The sequence below is a fragment of the Drosophila serrata genome, unplaced genomic scaffold (assembly GCF_035046125.1).
Source record: "Drosophila serrata isolate PLE 108 unplaced genomic scaffold, ASM3504612v1 contig_360, whole genome shotgun sequence".
Lineage (NCBI taxonomy): Eukaryota > Metazoa > Arthropoda > Insecta > Diptera > Drosophilidae > Drosophila > Drosophila serrata.
Window position 1 is genome coordinate 1,089,534 of NW_028257258.1, and position 20,229 is coordinate 1,109,762.

Below are 20,229 nucleotides of genomic sequence, written 5' to 3' on the forward strand. Positions count from 1 at the left end.
CGATGTATGTAAATGCACTCACTCATACATGTATATGCAGGTCCTGCGATGTCCAAACATATATGTATGCAACACATGCAGCTTACGTATTTCGGCTACTTAACCTACAGAAACAAAGGGAAGGATACACAAAAAAATGAAACGTAAGGAAGCGCCGGACTGGGAAGGATAACGCTGCGCAAGGCGCGCAAAAAGGACACGCGCACCCATACATACACATAGCGCACACTCTCACACACAGACACACATTGAACACTTTGAGACTAATTTAATCCTCTAGCTCAGTTGAGTTCAGTTCCAGTTACCTCGGCAACCGCCCCACTCAGACGAATTATGCGAAAGGCCGGAAATAGGAAAACTACAGGATACAACAAGGATACAAGTAACTCACACTCACACACTCGCAGCAGCAGCAGAGCGGCAAACACAGATACACTAACACGCACATGTATACACACGAAAGCCGCTTATGTGTTACGTTATTTACTTTACGTCGTTGTGCGCTAAGCGGCATGTAAATGCCATTATTACGCCCAAAACGTCTTACGTACTCGTTTACGCCGGTTACGTGAATTAGAGACATTACAGTGTTTGTGTATTGCGCTTAACAGTGTGCGTGCGGTGTGTGTGTGTGTGAGCCGTTACTTTGTATCTTACTTTCAATGTCATCAAAAAGGGCTGAAGAAAGATATTTCTGCATTTGAAGCGTATCACAGCCAGCTTTGATGGGCATTGCAATGATGCATCGATTATCAAATTGCGGACTCGCAGGACCAGAGCCTATTCCCCGCCTAAACCCAAATAAGAGTTTGTGGATAAGCCAACAAGTGTTTGTGATCCGACGACATATCAGATTCTTACGTAACTCCTCAAAGGGCTGTGAAATGTTGCCCTTATCTACCCATATCACAGCCATTTTGATGAGTTCCGTGTGAATTTCGGCAGCCAGGAGGAATAACCACATCGCATCGAATCGCTTCTTTCTTATACCATGTCGTTAAAATGCTTGTGACCTTATGTATTCGCAATCATATCACAGCCATTTTGACGAGTTTGGGTAAAGAAATCTCAACGTTGTGCGCCATTTTTCAGAACTCCTTGCAGATCCGCTCCAGGCGTCAACGCCCAAGTAAAGTATCGAAGTAAAAGGATACACACAAGTTTTAGATGTTTTGTTTTTTGGTTTTTTTTTTGTTTTGTTTTTTTTTTTTTTTGTAGTTTTTGTTTTTATTTAAATTTATAATAATTGTTATTTTTATATTCTTTTTTTTTTCATTTAAGGAAACTTGAAGGTTTACAAAACAAAACAGACCACAACAGATGCTTCTAGATCATACGAAATATATAATCGCGAACTGATTGATGACGGGCAAAGAATTAATACGGATTGCTTTTCGTTAAATTTTCATTAATTTAAGGACAACGGCGGCACTAAAACCCAAAAAGGAAGCCTGACTCAAGCTCTTGCTATTATTATTATCATTAGCAAGAAAATTATAACTCATAGCGATTTCATAAACATTTCTGCTAAATGCTGGCGAAAAAAGTGAAACAGAGAAGTGAAAACAAAATTCAATTTCAATAAAATTAATTAGTTTTACCGATTTCGAGAAACAAGAAAGAAAAAAACCAAAATAAATAAATTTTAACCGTTTTAAAAAAAAAATATAATAATAATTCACATTCGTTTTTTATTTCCCGCTGGGGGCAGGCAAAGGGTTGCGCCACTGCTTCGGTCATCTCTCTTCCCGAAACACACGACTACATATAATATATGCTAAAGTAAGTTTACTCTGGCGAGTGCTGGAGGATGATGGCTTCTCCCTTTGCCTGCACCCGTGGAAAAACTAACGTGGAATGATGACTTGGGTTTTTGGTGTCTATCGCTGTCGCTTTGCTTTCAGGGTTCCTGTGTCTGCGGATGTCCGTGTGGGTGTGGGTGTGGGTGTTGGTGTGATGTGTGCGGGTTTCGGGTTTTGGTGTGGTTTTGTGGTGGGGATGTGCGAGGCTGGGAGGGAGGGGTCGATTGCATATGGAATTAAGCTCGCCAAAGCGGACCAAAGTATAGATAGCAGCAGCGCAGAAGTACATCAAATAATTATGTTTAAAACAATTTTACAAAAAATTTCGCTCTTTTCTTTTTAAACTCGACGTTTGTTTCTGCTTTCTTTTCCTTTTTAAGTTTTTGATTCGACTTCATTTGCTTTTCGGTTTACAATGTGATTGTATCAATTTTGGTTGCCAATCAGTTTTGAAATTTACGCCTCGGCTTACAGGACTTGTGCGGGGCAGGAAACGCTCCTTACAAACGCTCATTGTTTTTCACGTATTATATTATTTGATTTGATTTTTGCTTTTAGCTTTCTAAATTTTTCTTTTCATTTTCTTTTTTGTTTTTTTTTTTGTTTGCTTTCTTTTTTTGTGTTTGCATTTGCTTTCATACGTTTGGTGTTTTCAGTGATTGTTTGCTTTTTTTCTCATGTTGGTTGGCTTCCGTGCGCTGTAGAAGTCTTGCAATTTCAAAAAATGTACTAGTTTCCTTTTTTGTTTAATTGTATTTTATAATTTCCTAGTTGTTGTTGTTGTTGGTGTTTCGGTCTGTGAGATGTGCCACAGGATGAACTGCTCTTGCACATGGCATAAGGATGCGGGGATGTGTAGATTGTGTGTGGAGAAAATCGCTTTAACCGACCACGAAAGCCGAACGTTTCCTCTGGATTGCGGATGCGTATGCGGGTGCAGGTATGCAGGTGCGGATGCAAATGCAGATGCGGATGCGGGTGTGGTGAGTGCTTCATGTTGTGTGTCGTGTGGTATGTGTGTAAATGTTGCTTGTTGATGACTGGCTGCCCGTACAGATCCCACTAGCCGGAGGAGAGTCTCCATCCCTCTCCGTCTCTCCCCGCCTGACAGTTCGCCGCTGCCATCGCCATCGCCATCTCTGTCGCCATCGCCAACTCATGCGCCATTGCCCAGCTGGCGGCGGCATCTCACTGCGGCTGTTGCTGCTGCATCACAACATGATACTGATTCTGCTGCGGATGCTGTGGCGTGTGCGACGGGAAATAGTGGTTGGGTATGATCGGGGGGTGCACGCTTATCAGCTGGTAAGTGGTCGCCGGCGTGGTCGGTGTATACGCCGGTTGGGGTCCCCCGCCGGCGGGGGAGGGCTGTGGCGGCGGATGGAACGGCTGATGCGGCTGGCCAGGCGACGGTGTGGTCGACTGTGGCGTCGGCGTCATGAACTGCAGCTGCTGCGGCTGATCCTGGTACAAGCGCATCTGCATCTGCGCATACTGCGATTGGAAATGTTGCTGGTGCGGTGCATGGCCATATTGGATGAACTGCGGTATCTGCGCGGTGGCCATCAGTGGCTGTCCCGTGGCTGTGGTAGCCGACACGTGCATCTGTGATGCAGCCATTGGAGCTGTAAGATATGGGGGAGCTATAAAGTAAGGAAGTAACAGGATACTACTAAAGAAATTCGTGGCCAGCACCCAAAAATGATAAAACGGATAAAACGCTCTAACCCTTAGGTTGATCCTGGCCAAGATCATAACCTCTGAAAGGGTATGGGTATGAAAAGCTCAAAAATCATTTGGTTTCCCCTTTATAAATAAAATGAGTAAAAAGGAGTACTCACGATAATTGTTACGACGCATGCCTCGTGGTTGTCCGGCCTGCGGGTGTGCGGGAGGCTGGAACGGGTGCGGCTGCATAACATAGATTTGCTGGTTGGCCGCCGCAGCGGGAACATGTGCTCCCGTTGTCGTGTACAAGCCCGGGCCCATGGGCACCGGCGTCTGTGGGGTGTGGGGACGTGATGGATTCGGCGTGCTGGGGCCGCAGCGAGGCGTGAACGGCTTGGCCGACGGATTGAGCACATGCTTCTTCACCACTGGCGTGGTGGCACTGCTGGCAACTCCAGCAGCGGCACCAGTGCCTGCAGTCGCAGCTACTGCCGGTGTGGAGCTACCGCTCGTCGAACTGGGGACTGCTGGCGTGGATTTTTCAGATCCCGCGCTGACAATCACCGTTGTTGTGGGCGTACTGACTATGCCAGTGGGCGTGGTGGTGTTGCTGCCGCTTGGGGCCGGCGAGACGTCCGGCTTGGGTGTAACCAGCTGTTGTGGCTGCGCTTGCGGCAGAGGCAGAACTTGTGGTGGCGGCTGATCCATTAGTACCGGCGAGGTAATCAGAACCGGTGACGTCTGCGGCGGCGGCATTGTGTGGTAAATAGGCTGCGGCTGCTGCGATGGATCCTGAACCAGCTGTGGCGGCGGTTGTTGCACCTGCGGCTGCGGCTGGTGCTGCTTCGCCACGTGCTGGTGCTGGTTATCCACCAATTGTTGCTGCTGTTGCTGTTGCTGCTGCTGCTGCGCCTTCTGCAAGTGGAGCGGCACATGCTGCTGGGGAGGCGGCGCCTGTTGGGGCTGCTGCTGAGGCACATAGTGTGGCTGTTGGAGTGGCGCCTGATGAAGGTGCGTCGGCGGCACTTGGTGCATGACCACGTGCTGCTGCTGCATAGCTTGCTGTTGCTGCTGCGGGGGCGAAGCCGATTGCTGCAATGCACGCTGTTGCTGTTGTTGCTGCTGATGCTGCTGCACTTGCTGTTGCTGCTGCTGTGCTTGCTGCTGCGCTTGCTGTTGCTGCTGTTGTGGTGGCGAATTGTTGCTGGGCGCCAGTTGGAAATCCTGGCCGAATTGCCGCAGCTCTTGTATTTGGTTGTCGCGGGTCCGCACCTGGCGCGCTGGCTGTGTATTCTGCCCCTGTGGCTGAACATTTGGATGCTGCTGCTGTTGCTGCTGCTGCGGCTGTTGCTGCTGTTGTCCCTGCTGCTGCTGTGGTGGCACACCTGTCTGCAGCGGCGGCGAGTTGCTGTTCTGCCCGGGATGGCCACCATGGGAGCCGTGCATGGGCTTGCCCATCGATTGCTGGGCCTCGCCGCCATAGTTAAGTGACGAATTGCTCTGTGAGCCCTGGTACTGGCGCATCTGGCGCTGGGGCAGCGGCTTATTAGCATTGGCGTTAGAGTCGCCATTGAGTTTTGAGGCGCCGCCCATGTGAGATTGGTTCCGGTACTGCGAAGAGCTGCGGAAATAGAAGACGCATTAATAACCATTAACACAAAATTTATGTAACAATCCCACTTACCCATGCATCATCTGGGAGTTACCCTGGTAAGAGTATTGGCTCGGCATGCCCATCGATGGCTGGTAGCCTCCCTTGGCCTGGCCCACAGAGTTACCGTTGCCGCCTTGCGACACGGAAATATTGCTGCCACCGGTGCCGGTGGGATTGTTGCGCATCACCTTGCCGCCCTGGGGGACAGTCTTGCGCTTCACCATCGAACCACCGCCATACTTGCTGGACGTGTCCGCAGCCGCACTGACCGACGGGGCTTGCCCCGCGTTCTTCAGACCGCCGGCTAGCATAAGAGCTGCCGTGGACTGCGTAGAGCCGCCTTGGTTAGCCCCGCCGCCCATGCCGCCACCCTGCATCATCAGGTTGCCATCACCGCGCGTGTCGCGGTCGCGGCCGCTGCCCTGGGAGGACATGCCAACATGCGATAGCTGTGGTCCGGTGATGCTGCGCGTCTGCTTGGTGATGTAACGGTCACTGCTCATGGTCTCCCGCAGCTGGAAGTCTGATCCGCGAGGCTTGTTGCCACGATCACGATCACGGTCCTTGTCGCGGTCCTCGCGCTGCCTTTCGCGGTCGTTGCCGTCGCGGTCGCCACGATCACCGCGGTGTTCCTGCTCTGCCGGACGTTCCACGGCCGCAAATAGCGCCTCCTCGTCGCCGTTCTCCAGATCCAAACGCTCTCGGCACGTTGGATTATTCTCAATCTCAGCAGCCAGTTTCTCGGCCTTGGCCTCGGCTTCTTTGAACTCTAGTGAGTCACCCTTGTCCAGCGGTACCGTGTACGACGCCAGAGAGTCGTCGAATGTGGATGTTACACCGAACGTGTGCTCGTTTTTGCGGAACATCTCGTTGGGGTCCCAGCCGTTAGCGGCACTATCCAGTTCTATGTCTATGTCGCCATTGGCTCCGGAGTCCCACGGTTCCAGTTCCTTTTCGTCCAGACGCGCACCTGTAATATTTGCATTGTTATTTGATGAATTCGTTATTGAGTTTGATCGAAATCTTACCGTTGCACTTGTCAGAGATGGCGCCATCCGTCTGAAAAGCGCCAGCGGTGGCGTATTGCGAGTCAAAGTCCTTGGCCACGATGGTTACCACAGTGTCGGCCGGGAATATAATGTGTTTTGGCACCTTGCCCTCCTCCGGCAGATTCTTGGACTTAATGCACGCCGGTAGCTCCAGTGCGATGTCAAAGCTGCCCGAGAATGTGCGGAATACTCCCTCGTAAATGTTGCCTGACCGCAGGCGCACCTCCACTACGCTGCCGACCAGCGCCGTGGCAGAGTGCATGAAAAACGGGTTGTTGTAGACGCCCTGCGCCACTGGACGCGCTGCTGTCCCGCCTCCGTTGCCAGCTCCTGCAGTTGCCTTATTATTAGCTGACCTCAGGCTGCTGTCGTTGGAGTTGTATCTGCGGAAGATGAAAGAGAGAGAGAGCAGCCAGGTTCGGTTATATGTTATCGATGTGATTTGACGCCAGAAGACTCAGCGAGCGATTGACGGCAATTGGAAATTCGATGGCATTCAGGGACGGCAGAGATATCGATTCATTTGCTGTTTGCAAACTCTGACCTGACGCTCCCAGCCCCGACGCATCGCCTACTGCACCCAACCCCCTCGGAAAAGCAAACACAGTGTAAACTTGCTGGCTTGCGTTGTGCTTGCGCATTTTCTTTTTATACCCTTGCATGGTATTATAATTTTATTTAGAAGCTTGTTTTCTTGTGAAGGAGTCGTTTCCGACCCTACAAATCATATATATTCTTGATCCGCATCAAAATCTGAATCAATCTAGCCATGTCTGGTCAAAATCTTAATTTCAAATATTTTTCGAAAATTTGAAAAAATGATTAAGGGGTTACATCATTAAAATTTTCAAAAATTGGCCAAAAATCTTTTTTTTTTTAATATTAATATTAAGTGCAAAAAACCAGGGTATATAAACTTCGGCGTCCCGAAGTATGTTTCATTTCTTGTTTCGCTTTGTTTTAAGAAAAGAGCAAATTTCGAACGTCTGTGGAAAGACTTTATCGGGGAATCACGGCAATTATGTTCGAGTGATTTAACAAATACAAGCAAATACAATTTTAAAAACATTAAATAAGTTTAAATATCTATATATTTTTAAATTTTACAGCCATATCACTTCTCTTATCTATCTTGCCAAAGTTTGTCCTCGAGAGGTAGAACTTTAGCCACCAAAAATTTGGTACAAGTGTCATGAATGTGTGGAAAACTGTTTTAATCATTGTGTTATTTATTCCGCAAACGTTTTTAGCGAAATGTAACCCCTTGGCCAGCTTTGTCCCGCTCCCAGCTCAAAGCGGACCAGCTAAGCTCAGTTCAGTTCATTTCGGTTCGTCTGAACGGACGCGTTGGTTTTCGGGGTGTTTTGGCTTTGGTTGCGTGCAGGATCGACGACCGTGAAATGCGCAACGCAACGCACAATGAACCCGTGGTGGGTGTGGGATGGCCAGGAAAGGGCAGGGGCAGGGGCAGTAGCAGGAGCAGTAGCAGTGGCCGTGGCAGGGGCAGTGGCAGTAGATGGAGCTGGGGCCAGGGGCAGAACGAAACGCAACGGGAGGGGGAGGGAAACTGTAGCTGATTCACGGAGCGTGCATTGTGCACATTTTCGTGAATGAAAACAAATAATTGATTGCGCTCAAGAGTGAATCATGCGTGCGCCAGCGTCGATAAGGTGCACGACGGAGAGCGAAGAACGGAGAACGGAGAACTGCAAACGGATCCGGGAAATAGGCTGCGACGGAGGCACACACTCGGAAAGCAAGTGTGCATGGCCGAATGGCGAATAAATATGCATAGACGTAGAGCGGAAAACAAGAGCGAGGTGTATCGTTCGGTCAGCAAATTGTAAAGTGACCCAAATTTCGAGCCCCAAGCGGGGGGCAGGGTTCCAAGGGGGCTCGAAGTGTGCCAAAGAACGAAACGAAACTCAGCGCAGCCGCCGCACGTCACAGCAACTGAAAAACTGAATAACTGAAAAAATGAAAAACTGAAAACGGCAAACTCAAAGCAGCAAAATGCTGACAATGCAAGAAAATGCATTCGCAAAAAGGCGAGCGCGCCAGCGAGCGAGTGAGAAGAGAAAAAAGGAAAACAACAAGAAAAATATAGTGCAATACGTGAGCTCGTGTGCGTGCATCTTTGCACTGTGGGCCCTCGTCGGCCCTCAGCCGCACAGTGGGCCTGAATGGCCAGCAGGGTCATCTCACCGCATCAGGCCACAGTGGCCACAACTCTGGACCTGTGTTGGTGCGCAAATGAATAATGGACGTGTCTCTCAAACAGTTTGGGCTATAAGTATGGGGACGGGGCGCTCTGGCAGATTGCTCTGATAATTCTTAATGGAATTACGCTACAGTAAAGCAGAAAAGTTGTGGAACATTCATGATAAAAGATAACACTAGAAGTATATAAAATACGGAAAAACTTTCAACTAAATTCAACTAGGAACTTAAGCAAGGCTTTAACAAATTGTTTGTTTGTTTCTATAGTTATTTTTCTCAATTACCGGTTTGTCGAACTGTTAAACTTTAACTAAAAACCAAATTAAAAGCACTTTCAAAACTCCCCGTTAATAAGTAAATAATTAATCACTTTCATTCATCACCATGTAAGACACTCACTGGTGGAAAACACTTTGAAAATAATCAATATAGCACTCTTGTGGCGTTAAATATTTATATCTTTACATATTCTTCCGTTTAGATATGGCGGCTACCGTTCAAAGCTGGCGGAACGTGCCGATACTTATGCTCCGCACTGTCCACAAATGCGGATATGGATGTTGATGTGTGGATGCGAGTGTGGATGTGTGCGCTGCAGTCATATTTCAATTGAAAATTTTAAGGGCGCAGCAGCGAATGAACTGGGAAAAAAGACGGCGGAGCCAGGGGAATGATGGGGATGGACGCGGCTAGTGGGAGTAGTTGAGAGGGAGGGGGTGGCATGGGTTCTGTCAACGCGACAAAACGGAAACCTTTAAACAAATTATGTTATGTTCTCTACACATACAAATTCCATTGTGAAAGGGAAATGTAAACAAAGCATAAAAAGTTCGATGCTGAACACAGCCACACTCACACACCCGCACACAACTGCAAACAAACACGCACACATGCACACCACGATGGCCCTATTATATAAGCGCCATTTGCATTTACAGTTAAAATTTTAAGAACGATGTTCCAAAAACGAGATGCTGCATCGCAACAACCAAGAAGCAGAAACAGAAACGGGGGAAACAAAAAGAAAAAAAATAAAAAGATAAATAAAAACACCGCGGACACGAGACGCGCTTTCACCTTTTTTTTAGTGGACCGGACCGGACCGGGAGAGCGGAGAAAAGAGCTCTTTGTGGCGCTTTTGGCTGTCGCGGGTTTTCAATTTGTCAGGGCAACGGCGAACGGCGAACTGCAGAGCAAAAGCAAAGCGCAAAGGCAAAACGCAAACCAGCCCCACACACACACTGCCACATTCGCACTGCATAGGTGTGCTCATGTGTGTGTTTTCCCTCTTTTCGATGGCTCCTCCTCCCGCTCCGGCCCGTCGTCCCCTTTATCCGTCTCTTTCCTTTATTCGCGACTGCTACTGCAGTTTGTGCTTCTTCTTACCTTGAGATGCCGCCGCTGGCAGCTCCTCCGCCGCCGCCACCTCCTCCGCCAGCGCCAGCAGCGCCTCCGCCACCGCTAGGTCTGGCTTTCCGCTTACTATTGTTGTTCATAACGTCGATTGGGGAGCAGGCCAATTGCCAGCAGGCACCACCAGCACCAGTACCAGTACCAGGAGAGTAGAGGCGAAGAACGAAGCAAACGAAGTCGACGGAACGCACGAAACTTGGCGTTTTCCCCTAACCTGCTGCTGTGCTATTTTCCGATTTACCGCTTTACAGACTTTCCGATCTTTCGACGTGGACGTGTGCGATCTGGCGGGCGAGGCGTTTTCTACCCAAAATAAGCAATTTCGGCGGCGTTTAGCACGGTAACTGCTGCTAATTTTTGCTTTTGTTGCTAATTTTATTTTTTCCCTGCGTACTGTAATGCAGTGTGACCGCGGCCTGGTCGAGAAAAAACGCCGCTGGACAGGGTAAATCCACTAAAAATCGCTCTTTAAAGTGTCATACTAGGGGTGAGAAAATTTAGAAAAATTAGTGTGAAGTGGCATAAAAAGGTGGTGAACTTGGATGGGAAGGTGTGAAACCTAACTTGATGCGCCAATTTGAGAATCCAGGGCTGGAAGAAACAGAACACATATAAAAATACATTTAAAATATATTATTGGCGCCTTTTTTTGAAATGAGTATTTCATATGGAAGTTTCTTTAATAAAATACTTTTTTGTATATTTCCGTAATGGCAATCACTAGAATATCTTGCTTAGATGACGCATTTTCTTTTGGGAATCCTACTGCGCGGCAATGTTTAAATATTTGTCTTGAATCTAGTTCACAAATATGGTTAGTCGGTCGGTCGGGCCTATTAATAACCCCAATTATCTCTACCAATGAGCGGCTACAAAACATCCGCATATTTACCACATTGTCCAGATAAAGCGGCAGACACTGAACGCTCTTGGCGGCATTAGCACCGCGTCGTCAAGAAACTCCCTTTACCCAGAACCGCAAACATTTCAAAGTCAGGCGTTTGGTTGTTGTGATCTTGTATAAGGTAAGTGTACCTCTGGTCCCGTATCAGATATACTAATTACGATGATAACTCTCAGGCAGGGTCGCCATTATATACAGTAGCCGTTAATCTGTCAGGCCCACACGCCAAGCGCTCGGGCGGGGGGCGGCTCTATGTAACGCTTAATGATGGGATTGGGAATGGTTAACACCTTACTCTGGTGTTATGATCTAATCATAGGAGGCACTGCGATAAAAGTTACACGGATTACTAAATGATATAGATCTTATTTGATTATTATTATTCAACTTTATAATAGTTTGATTCATTATAACTCGCTTACTCAAAGTAAATGAATATAAAACTATATGTATAAACTATATAACTCTAAATATTTCAAACTTTTTTCAAATGTATTCATTATTTTGTTGTGTGGAGATGTCTATTTTAGCATTTTTAGAATGCCTGACACAAGGTGTCACCGCTTGACTGAAGTTTAATCCATATTTGATTGATTAATTTAGGAGTTATTCGAGTCTTTGAATCTGGTTAAATTTAAAGCCAAATATTGATCCATCGCTTATCGATCGAGGTGCTTGGAATACCACTTGAGGTGGAAAATTACTTGGAGTCCACAAGACCAGACATTGGTTGTCAACTCAACCCATTCCGTGTCCAGATTCCCCCCACTGCGCACTTGAAGCTGAATGGAGCTTCGGTATCTCCTTAGTTTCTGCCGCCGTTCGGGTGCCGTTGACATTTCCAGTTATATATTCGTTTTGTGCTCCGGACAGACGATCCGGGGACAGATGATTCGGGACCCAACCCTCCGCTATGTTTGCTCGCCGCCCATCCGCCCATCCGCCTGCGCCTGCCGAATGGGCGTTAAGTATGTCATTGTTGTGCTGATCTCGAGCTGAAAATAAAAGTCGACTGTTTGTCACCGTTTTTCTTGACTTTTTTCATTTTTCGTGTTTATCAGAAAATCTGTCCCCAGGTCTCCCCACTTATTTATCATTCAAGAATTCGCTTCTTTGGCAGTTTTCATTAGATTGCGAAGCGGTGCACTTGGCTCCCTCGAGTGGCAAGGATAAACTCTTTGAAAAATAGATATCGAATGTCCTTCGGTTAATATCCCTGTGAGACCTATGTGGATAAGTGCAAAATGCCGATTGTAAAGAAATTGTCCTTCGATGGTAGGTAACGTGGATTATTACGACTTTAACTGAATGGATAAAAATGGTCAGGTTGATCTCAAGATGTGTGATTAGCTAATTTAAAATTTCCTTTTATAAAGGATTTCAATAAAAAGCTAAATGGAAATTTTAACAAAGTGGAAGTAGTAGTAGTTCTTTCTCGAAAGTAAAGGAGCTGAGATGCTTAATATATATTGAGTTATTTTTACGTGATACAATATCAGATACTGTAACATCTTGTCTATTTGTGGCAAGAGAAAATACAATTCTTTAACATTTTTCCAGCTCTATAAAGGCGGTAAATAGTTTTTAATCTTATATAGTGACATCAGTTTAAAAAATATTCCATAAATCATTGGATCGATAAAAAAAGGATTTTAATTATTAAAAAACTTTGGTTTCTATTACTATTTTAAAATGGTGTTGGTTCTGTTTTTGGTAGTTTCTTAAAAATTAATAAAAATCATTGAATAGCTTTAGCAAACTGCTGAAATTTGAAAAAATTCAGCTCTGTAACATTTATGGTTATTCAATTGTATATCAATTATAGAAAGATATTAAAAGGTTTGAAATAAACTATGAAAATTCCGTGATTCATTCAATGATCTCGTGGTAATCGTGGTATAATCGTTCCATTTACACTACCTTTAAGATTTTACACCTGCCATATATGCCAGCTGCCGATCTCCCCCTTTGATTAGCAGCACAGCAAACAGCTGTTGGTAAAAATCCGGGCCTCATGTTACGAATTAGCATTCATTTTCGGTTTCTGTTTTCGCCCATCATGATCGGTGGCGATCATCAAAAGCGGTGTATAAAAATATTTAACTTGCCCAAACCGTCAACCACAAATATTAACATTTTGCTGATAAAACAATTACTTGAATTTATTAGGGCCTAATTAGAAAGGGAGTGAGTGACAAAAATAAATCCATTAAGTTCCCAATTCTTATTTTTCTAAGCTGGTTAAAGGATTAAAAGCGTATTACTCAGAAAATAAATAGAAATTGTATTATTTACATGAAGACTACGATTTGATACTATAATGGATTTTCACAAATTTTTGTTTAGTGAGCTTAGCTCAATTCATGCGAAATGTAGCACCTAAATACAACGATATTGTACTATTATTAACCCATATAGACAGAGGGACAGATGACTAACAGCCTCCGTCTGGAGTCGGTACGCACTTGTACCCACTTGGGAGTGCTAATAGGTTTCTAACTTCCACTGAATTTGAATAAATTAATCACCTTTATTTTGTTTTCGATTTGTTTACCAATTAAATACAACAAAAAAGTAGGTAAAAAAAGTGAATTAAAATGTGATTTACATAAAGAGCGATTGAGGAAGATATAACTGGTTTTTGTCAAGCGCAGATCATTTATATAGGAACTTACAATTAAGTGGTATGTAGTATATGGCAAGTACTTGCTCTCCAATGGAGCCCTCCCGTTCCCAATAGCTTTCGAGAATCTCAGTTATTTATATACTCGTACATACGTAAATTACCGAGCCACTGCGAGAGCCAAACATATGTGCTTAATTACGATTTCACACAATTAAAGTTTTGCGCTCTCTGCTCGACTCGGCTCGGCTGGGTAGCGGACAAGCCGGACTGCTTGCTGCTCGGTGTTTTTACTTTATTTTTTATTAAAATGCTAAAAAATTCCCCTGACAAAATCAAACAAATTTGGCTGGCAGAGCGGTTGTACCTGTGGCCATTGGCGAACCTGAAACAGAGACTGAAAATCAGTACACAATGCGTTGGCCGCGGAAGCACACGTTCGGGCTGTGGCCCAAGGGCAGGCGGAGCTCCGGAGCAGCTGCCGGGCAAGCTCAAGTAGCCACGGTGGCCACCATCTACGATCGTAGGACCAGCAACTCTACTCTATACACTTCTCATAGCTTAACCGTTCTCTTGGTTTCCTCCTTTCAGCCAATTGCGAGGAGAAGGAGAAGTACACCGCCCAGAATGCCGACGACTACTATAGCCAGGCGCAGAGCGTCGACCTGGATGCGGATGTGGCTGGCAAGTACATCAAGCCGGAGGAGCCTCATTGGTTGGTGCGGCGCATCTATTTCCTTAGCTGGATCACCAGCTACGATCGGGAGCAGGCCTTTGCGGATCTGATAGCCGGAATTACGCTTGGACTGACCATTATTCCGCAGAGCATTGCCTACGCCGCGCTGGCGGGTCTTTCCTCGGAGTACGGCCTGTACTCCGCCTTCATTGGATCGATTATCTATGTATTCTTCGGCACGATACCGCAGGTATCTATTGGACCCACCAGCCTGATGGCCATCCTCACGCTGCAATTCTGCGCGGACAAGCCGGTGCAGGTGGTCATCGTCCTGGCCTTCCTCGCCGGCTTGGTCGAGCTAGCAATGGGAGTGTTTCAGTTGGGCTTTATTGTCAGCTTTATTCCGGCTCCGGTAACCAAGGCCTTTACCTCGGGCACGGCTGTGATTGTGGTTTTTGCTCAGATAAAAAATCTGCTGGGGGTTCGCCTAAAGGGATTTCCCTCCATCATTGACTTTTTTACCAATATCCATCCCTCGGATGCCGTCATGGGAGTATCCTGCATGGTTGTGCTGCTTTCGTTGAGGGTAAGTTTGATGGCTAAAGATTTAGGTAAATTTGAAGTCAGAATATTTTTGGTTTCAGCTCCTGTCGCAGGTAAAATTCAAGCAGGAAACGGCTGTAACGCATCGTCTGAAGAAGATCCTGTGGTACATCAGCATTTCACGCAATGCCCTGGTTGTCTTCTTCACCGGCCTACTGGTGTTCATCTGGGTAAAGAAGAGCTCCATGGAGGCGGTGCCCTTTGCCCTCTCCGCAAAGGTATCCTCGGCCATGCCATCGTTTAAGGTGCCACCTTTCGCCTTTGAGTACCAAAATCGTACCTATGTTTTCACGGATATCCTGCACGAGCTGGGCAGCGGCATCGTTGTGGTGCCCATTGTGGCGGTTCTTGCCAACGTGGCCATTGCCAAGGCTTTCGGTGCGTATACGTGATATTTACGAGACATGGCTAAAATTTGGAGCTAATTGCTTGGGTTTTTAGTCAAGGACGGCAATCTGGATGCCTCGCAGGAGATGCTGACCTTGGGTCTGTGCAACATAGCTGGCTCCTTCTTTAGTGCCATGCCCACCTGCGGAGCATTCACCCGCTCGGCGGTGAGTCAGGCGTCGGGAGTAAGGACACCCATGGCTGGCATATATACCGGATTAATTGTGCTCTCCGCGCTGAGTATCCTGACACCTTACTTCCAGTATATTCCCAAGGCCTCACTCTCCGCCGTGCTCATTGCAGCTGTCATCTTTATGGTGAGTACTTGTTATATATTCCTGATTCTGAATATTATAAAAACTTATTTAAAAACAGATTGATCTGGCTCCAGTCAAGGAGCTGTGGCAGAACAACAAAAAGGACTTCTTCAGTTGGGTGGGCAGCTTCATCATTTGCCTGGTGGCCGGCGTGGAGTTGGGCTTGCTCTTTGGCATTGTTCTAAGCATGATCTTCATTCTGCTGCGCCTGGGTAATCCCAAAATAGAGGTGTCCCTGAAGAAGGTAGGATATAGAGTCTTCAAGAACTACAAAATTACTAAATTCCCTGCAAAACCAACGCAGCACGAGTCCACCTACTATGTGCATGTGGTGCCCCAATCGGATGTCTACTACACCGGGGTGGACACACTCCGGGCGGAGTTGCGGTCTGCCTGCAGTCTCTATCGCCATGATTTCCCCGTCATCCTGGACTGTTCTCGCTTCATGCAGTTCGATGCCACTTTCAGTGAAATGCTAATTGCTGTGGCCAAGGAGATGGCCGCCAACGATGTGCTGCTCATCCTGCAGAACATGAGCCTGAAGGTGCAGCAAATGCTGCCGGTGATCAGTAATGTGCGCTTCTGGCACGATGAAGGCGACCTATCGTCTCACCTGCTGAGGGAAAGGGAGGTGGCGCTGCCCCAGCTGGAAGCCAAGGTTTAGCGATAGTTCCTAAACTAATCCTCCGATCTAAGCACCGTCCCGGACGTCACGAGAGTTATCTCCGGCTGACGTTCGCGTGTGGAACTCGACGGTGTTGGCGGCGGAACTTGCGTAATTTAGACGCTTAGATTTAGTTGTTTAGCTTAGCTACTTTGTAAATACTTGAATGCATCCACTAAATATATAATATAGCTTTCCACGAACAAACAAAGATAACCGGAGAGCGGTCTGCAGGCCGAGATAATAGGAGCAGGTGGTGGAGTCATAAAGCTTGCCTCGTTTGCGGGGCGGCGTACGTGGCGTATGAGTAATGTGACTCGAGGCTCATTAAGGCATTAATTGAATGGAACGCAGCTTTGTTTTTTCTTTGAAATTGTTGTTTAATTATTATTTTTTTTCGCTTTTTGTCGTTCAATAAGGAAATTATAATTTATAGAAAAAGTATAATAATACAGTATAACAATTTAGTTGGTTTCCATTTGTGTTTTCATTATCCATTTCATATTGCATAGTACGTTTTTTTATCATCGCTTGTTTGTGTCTTCATTATTTCAGATTGTTCGTGGAAATAAACTGTTTGTATACTCTCTGGTGTATATGTTGTAACTATAGGGTGTATCTGACTGGCTGACTGCAGCTGTATCTTGATCTGTGTGTCTGTTTTTGTATCTGTTTTGGGGGTCTGTGTGCTTCCGGAATGTCCCCGCAATCGTAGCGGAAACACTACAGCTTCGGTGGACGCCGAAGTTGGGCTTGTAGATTGTAATCGTCTCTCCGATGTGGCTAAATAATACACAGTGACTTGATTGTTAAATCATTTACGTGGGAAAAGTTAACGCTTGTTTCAATCGTGATTGGATAAGGTAATTCATTCTTTTGACATTCTTAGCTATCAACTCAACTATAGTTTCCGATATCTATGACTGTCCAACTACTATTTGCCAGTTTACAATTTACAGTGTGATTGTGGGCACCCAAGGAGAGTGTCAGTCAGGATCCTGAAAGGATAAGCTGACACTTTCCTCAGCACCTTCCTGTGTATGACTGTATCTGTATTGTGGTGTGTTAATGATAGTGTTTACTGTGTTTGTGTTTCTCAGTTTAAAGTAATCATTTGCTCACAATTATTTGCCCTCCAAGCACATGTACATATGCAACTCTATGCGCTCTTTAAATATGCCTTGTTTAATATATTTTTGTTTGGTAAACGCTTTGTCTCATTAATATACTTTTGTTATCTTTTATACTTTCTTCCATTTCTTGAATGTTATTTGTATTTTCGTAAAGCAAGAGGTACGCGATGTATGTATTTGTGTGTGAGTGTATCTTCTGTATATGAGAGAGAGAGAGAGAGAGCTGATTTTTTAAAGCAATTTTTTAAACATTAGGAAACAGTTGACTAGCTTTTCGTTTCGTAACTCTCGGATACAAAAGCAACCAGAAGTAGTCGTGGCATATATGCAAGTATTAGCTATATAAAATAACGATCGAGTTTGGTATTCGAATAGGTTGTAAAAGGGTGATGATGAGTTAGCTCTAGGAAGTAGTAGCAAGGGGGCGGCTTGGGTAATTACGAAAGGGAAAGTCGAAATTGTAGTGAACTTGTCTCCAGTGTGTGTGTGTGTGTGTCTAACGCTAGGTCCTTTCTCTTGTGCTTAGTACATTATATCTGCCATTTCTTTTGGGTATCCCATATACATATGTATCTGTGTAGGAGTAGTTCGCTCTTGGTCTTTGGTTTGGTTTAAAGTTACACTGATATCTTTTATCGCATATAGCTTCTATGGACATCGAACACTGAAAGATGAGTGGGGGAATAGAAGGCGAATAGAATGCGTTTAGAAGTCGAGCAGTCCAAGGATCACAAGGATTGGGGATGGGGTTTGGTAACTGGTAATTGGTAATTGGTAATTGGTAATTTGTTATTTGTAATTTATAATTTATAACTGGGAAGCGGTAACTGGTTAATGGGGTATTCTTGGGGTATAGTGCTCGTGCTCTCTTCTTAGCTGGACTGGAAGTCAAGGTCGCGCCCGATTTGAATGCGAAGTCGTATTTAGTATATGCGAATATATGTAAATATGTATCATATCGATTTATTTATTACGTTTTTTAATGTATGTATATTTGTTTTTGGCGCCTTTCTGGGGCGTCACCTCGTCTGACGACATTGCTCAACATTCGGTTGTGTTTTGTTTTGATTTATAAATGTAATTTAGTGTATCTCAATTTAGTTTTCAATATATTTTAAATATATACATATAATATATGTATCTTTATGTTAATGTTATGTTTTTTTTTGGTTTAGTTTACCTTATGTGTTTTTGCTTTTTCTCCTCATCATTCGCATCTCATCTGCCTCCTAACCTCTCCTTCGCCTCTCCTTGTTTTTGTTTTCTTTTGTTTTGGTTTTTATTTATAAACTGGTCAGCAACAGTAGCAAATTTAACAATGTGCGTTAACAAATAATTGTAAATATAATGTATGTATATAATATATTTCTCCGTTCACTTCGCCATGCCTAGCTTTATATGGTTTTTCTTTTGTATAATATTTGGTGTATGTATTTGTGTCTGTATCTGTGTGTGTGTGTCCAGTATCTATGTGTGGGAATGTCCTGGGACAGTTTGACTTGTATATGTATTTTATAGGGTGAGAGGGTTCAGAGCAGTCACCTAAACTGGCAATTTGTTAAATAATTTTACAACAATTTATCTTTGGGGGCTGTGGTGGCTCATGTGCTCACGTCTCTCCTGCTGCTGCTGTCCCTGGCGATGCTGCTGCTGCTGCTGCTACTGTCCCTCCCCCTCCGACTCACATAATATTTCTATCAATTTAATTAATAAAAAATATTACCATTAGTACTATTAGTTGCGGTTTCACGTGTTATATGATATATATATATCATATATCATGGGCAGCAACAGAGCACCAGGCACCAGGCACGAGGCACGGGCCTCACTTTAGCTTAGTAATCGTAATCAATAGCGATAATCATAATCATAATCGTAATAGTAATAATAGGTCTAATCTACGAATAATATAACAGGACCCTATAGAATGACCGGGGTTATTTGCCAAAGCCGAACCCGAATTTCCCGAAGAGATCTTTGCCTTTCGACAGGACATCGCCGCCGGGCGCCGCTGCCGCGATACCCTTGAGACCGCCCAGCAATCCGGCGCCCGGTCCCTGCGGCGGAGCCTGGGCTTGCGGTGGCACTTGTTGTTGCTGCTGCTGCTGCTGCTGCATTCCGGGCTGCTGTTGCATTCCGGGCTGCTGCTGCATTCCGGGCTGCTGTTGCATTCCGGGCTGTTGCATGCCCGGCTGTTGCATACCGGGCTGCTGGGCACCAAAGGCGTTGGCTTGTTGCTGCACTGGCTGCACACCACCGGGTGGTTGCATTGGATCCGTTTTGGGCGGTTGCTTCGACCCAAATAGACCACCGGTGGCAGCCGAGGTAGCACCAGAGAGCAGGCTAGTCGCGCCGGAGAACAGGCCGCCCGTTGGCGCCTGCGTCGTCACCGGCGGCTGCTGTTGCTGCTGGCCCATGCCCATCTGACCCATGCCCATTTGCTGGCCCATTTGCTGGCCCATCTGCTGGCCCATCTGCTGGCCCATCTGCTGGCCCATCGGCTGACCCATCTGCTGACCCATCTGCTGGCCCATCGGCTGACCCATCATTCCAGGTTGTCCCATTTGCTGCTGCTGCTGACCGTACTGCTGCTGCTGTTGGAGTTGCTGCTGCTGTTGTTGCTGGCCGAGATTACCAACGCGACCGATCATCCCCTGCAAGGTGGCGATTGGCGAAGGACCAAAGAGAACGAGTTAGTCAGGGCTCCAATCAGGCATCGCTCGCATAAACGAATGGCAAACTAATCGTTAAGTATATATATATATATAGATTGTACGTATATTTATGGGAGTTCTTAATATTTTCATGGAATCTTTCAACGTGGCCTCTCCCTCACAGAGAGGCCGGGTTAGTTAGTAAGTTAGTTGGTTGGTTGGTTGGTTGGTTTAGCGTTCTCATGGCATAAACTAGGTGTTAGTTTCGGACTCGTCCACGAGCAGTAGTCGCTGGGTTACTTGAGATGGAATTGGTTGTGTTGTTAGTAATGGCAACTACGTTCGTTAACTACGGAATGGCGCTAGACAAAAACCGAACCGAACCGGACCGGACCCCATCGGGGTCCTCTCTGTGCTCAGCCTGGCGGGAAATCAAGCGTTTCCAGAGGAGCCGAGGCTCAA

The 20,229-nt window shown here is 45.9% G+C and overlaps 3 protein-coding genes across 5 annotated transcripts in view; 1 reads left to right on the forward strand and 2 right to left on the reverse strand.

Annotated features, from left to right (window-relative positions):
• Nucleotides 1-1,161: 1,161 nt before the first annotated feature.
• Atx2 (Ataxin 2) lies at nucleotides 1,162-10,302 on the reverse strand. Of its 2 annotated transcripts, none has more exons than XM_020962687.2 (5): nucleotides 9,780-10,302; nucleotides 6,153-6,556; nucleotides 5,155-6,094; nucleotides 3,644-5,091; nucleotides 1,162-3,427 (listed from the first exon to the last, which is right to left on the reverse strand). In XM_020962687.2, exons 1-5 carry the CDS (start codon nucleotides 9,887-9,889, stop codon nucleotides 2,991-2,993), a joined length of 3,339 nt encoding a protein of 1,112 aa, XP_020818346.2. In that variant the 5' UTR covers nucleotides 9,890-10,302; the 3' UTR covers nucleotides 1,162-2,990. The 2 variants fall into 2 exon arrangements, with proteins under 2 accessions (XP_020818346.2, XP_020818347.2); XM_020962688.2 differs by lacking the exon at nucleotides 9,780-10,302 and adding an exon at nucleotides 9,471-9,765.
• Nucleotides 10,303-11,766: 1,464 nt separating this feature from the next.
• Nucleotides 11,767-16,690, forward strand: LOC110191891 (sodium-independent sulfate anion transporter). 2 transcript variants are annotated; one of them, XM_020962877.2, is made up of 6 exons: nucleotides 11,767-11,985; nucleotides 13,925-14,595; nucleotides 14,654-14,990; nucleotides 15,054-15,316; nucleotides 15,375-15,560; nucleotides 15,621-16,690. In XM_020962877.2, exons 1-6 carry the CDS (start codon nucleotides 11,955-11,957, stop codon nucleotides 15,978-15,980), a joined length of 1,848 nt encoding a protein of 615 aa, XP_020818536.2. In that variant the 5' UTR covers nucleotides 11,767-11,954; the 3' UTR covers nucleotides 15,981-16,690. The 2 variants fall into 2 exon arrangements, with proteins under 2 accessions (XP_020818536.2, XP_020818535.2); XM_020962876.2 differs by lacking the exon at nucleotides 11,767-11,985 and adding an exon at nucleotides 13,546-13,856.
• Nucleotides 16,336-20,229, reverse strand: part of Rbp (RIMS binding protein) — a 31,213-nt gene continuing 27,319 nt past the window's right edge. The window contains 1 exon segment of the mRNA XM_086838895.1: nucleotides 16,336-19,767. Coding sequence (XP_086695021.1) covers nucleotides 19,051-19,767 — 717 coding nt within the window. The 3' untranslated portion in view covers nucleotides 16,336-19,050.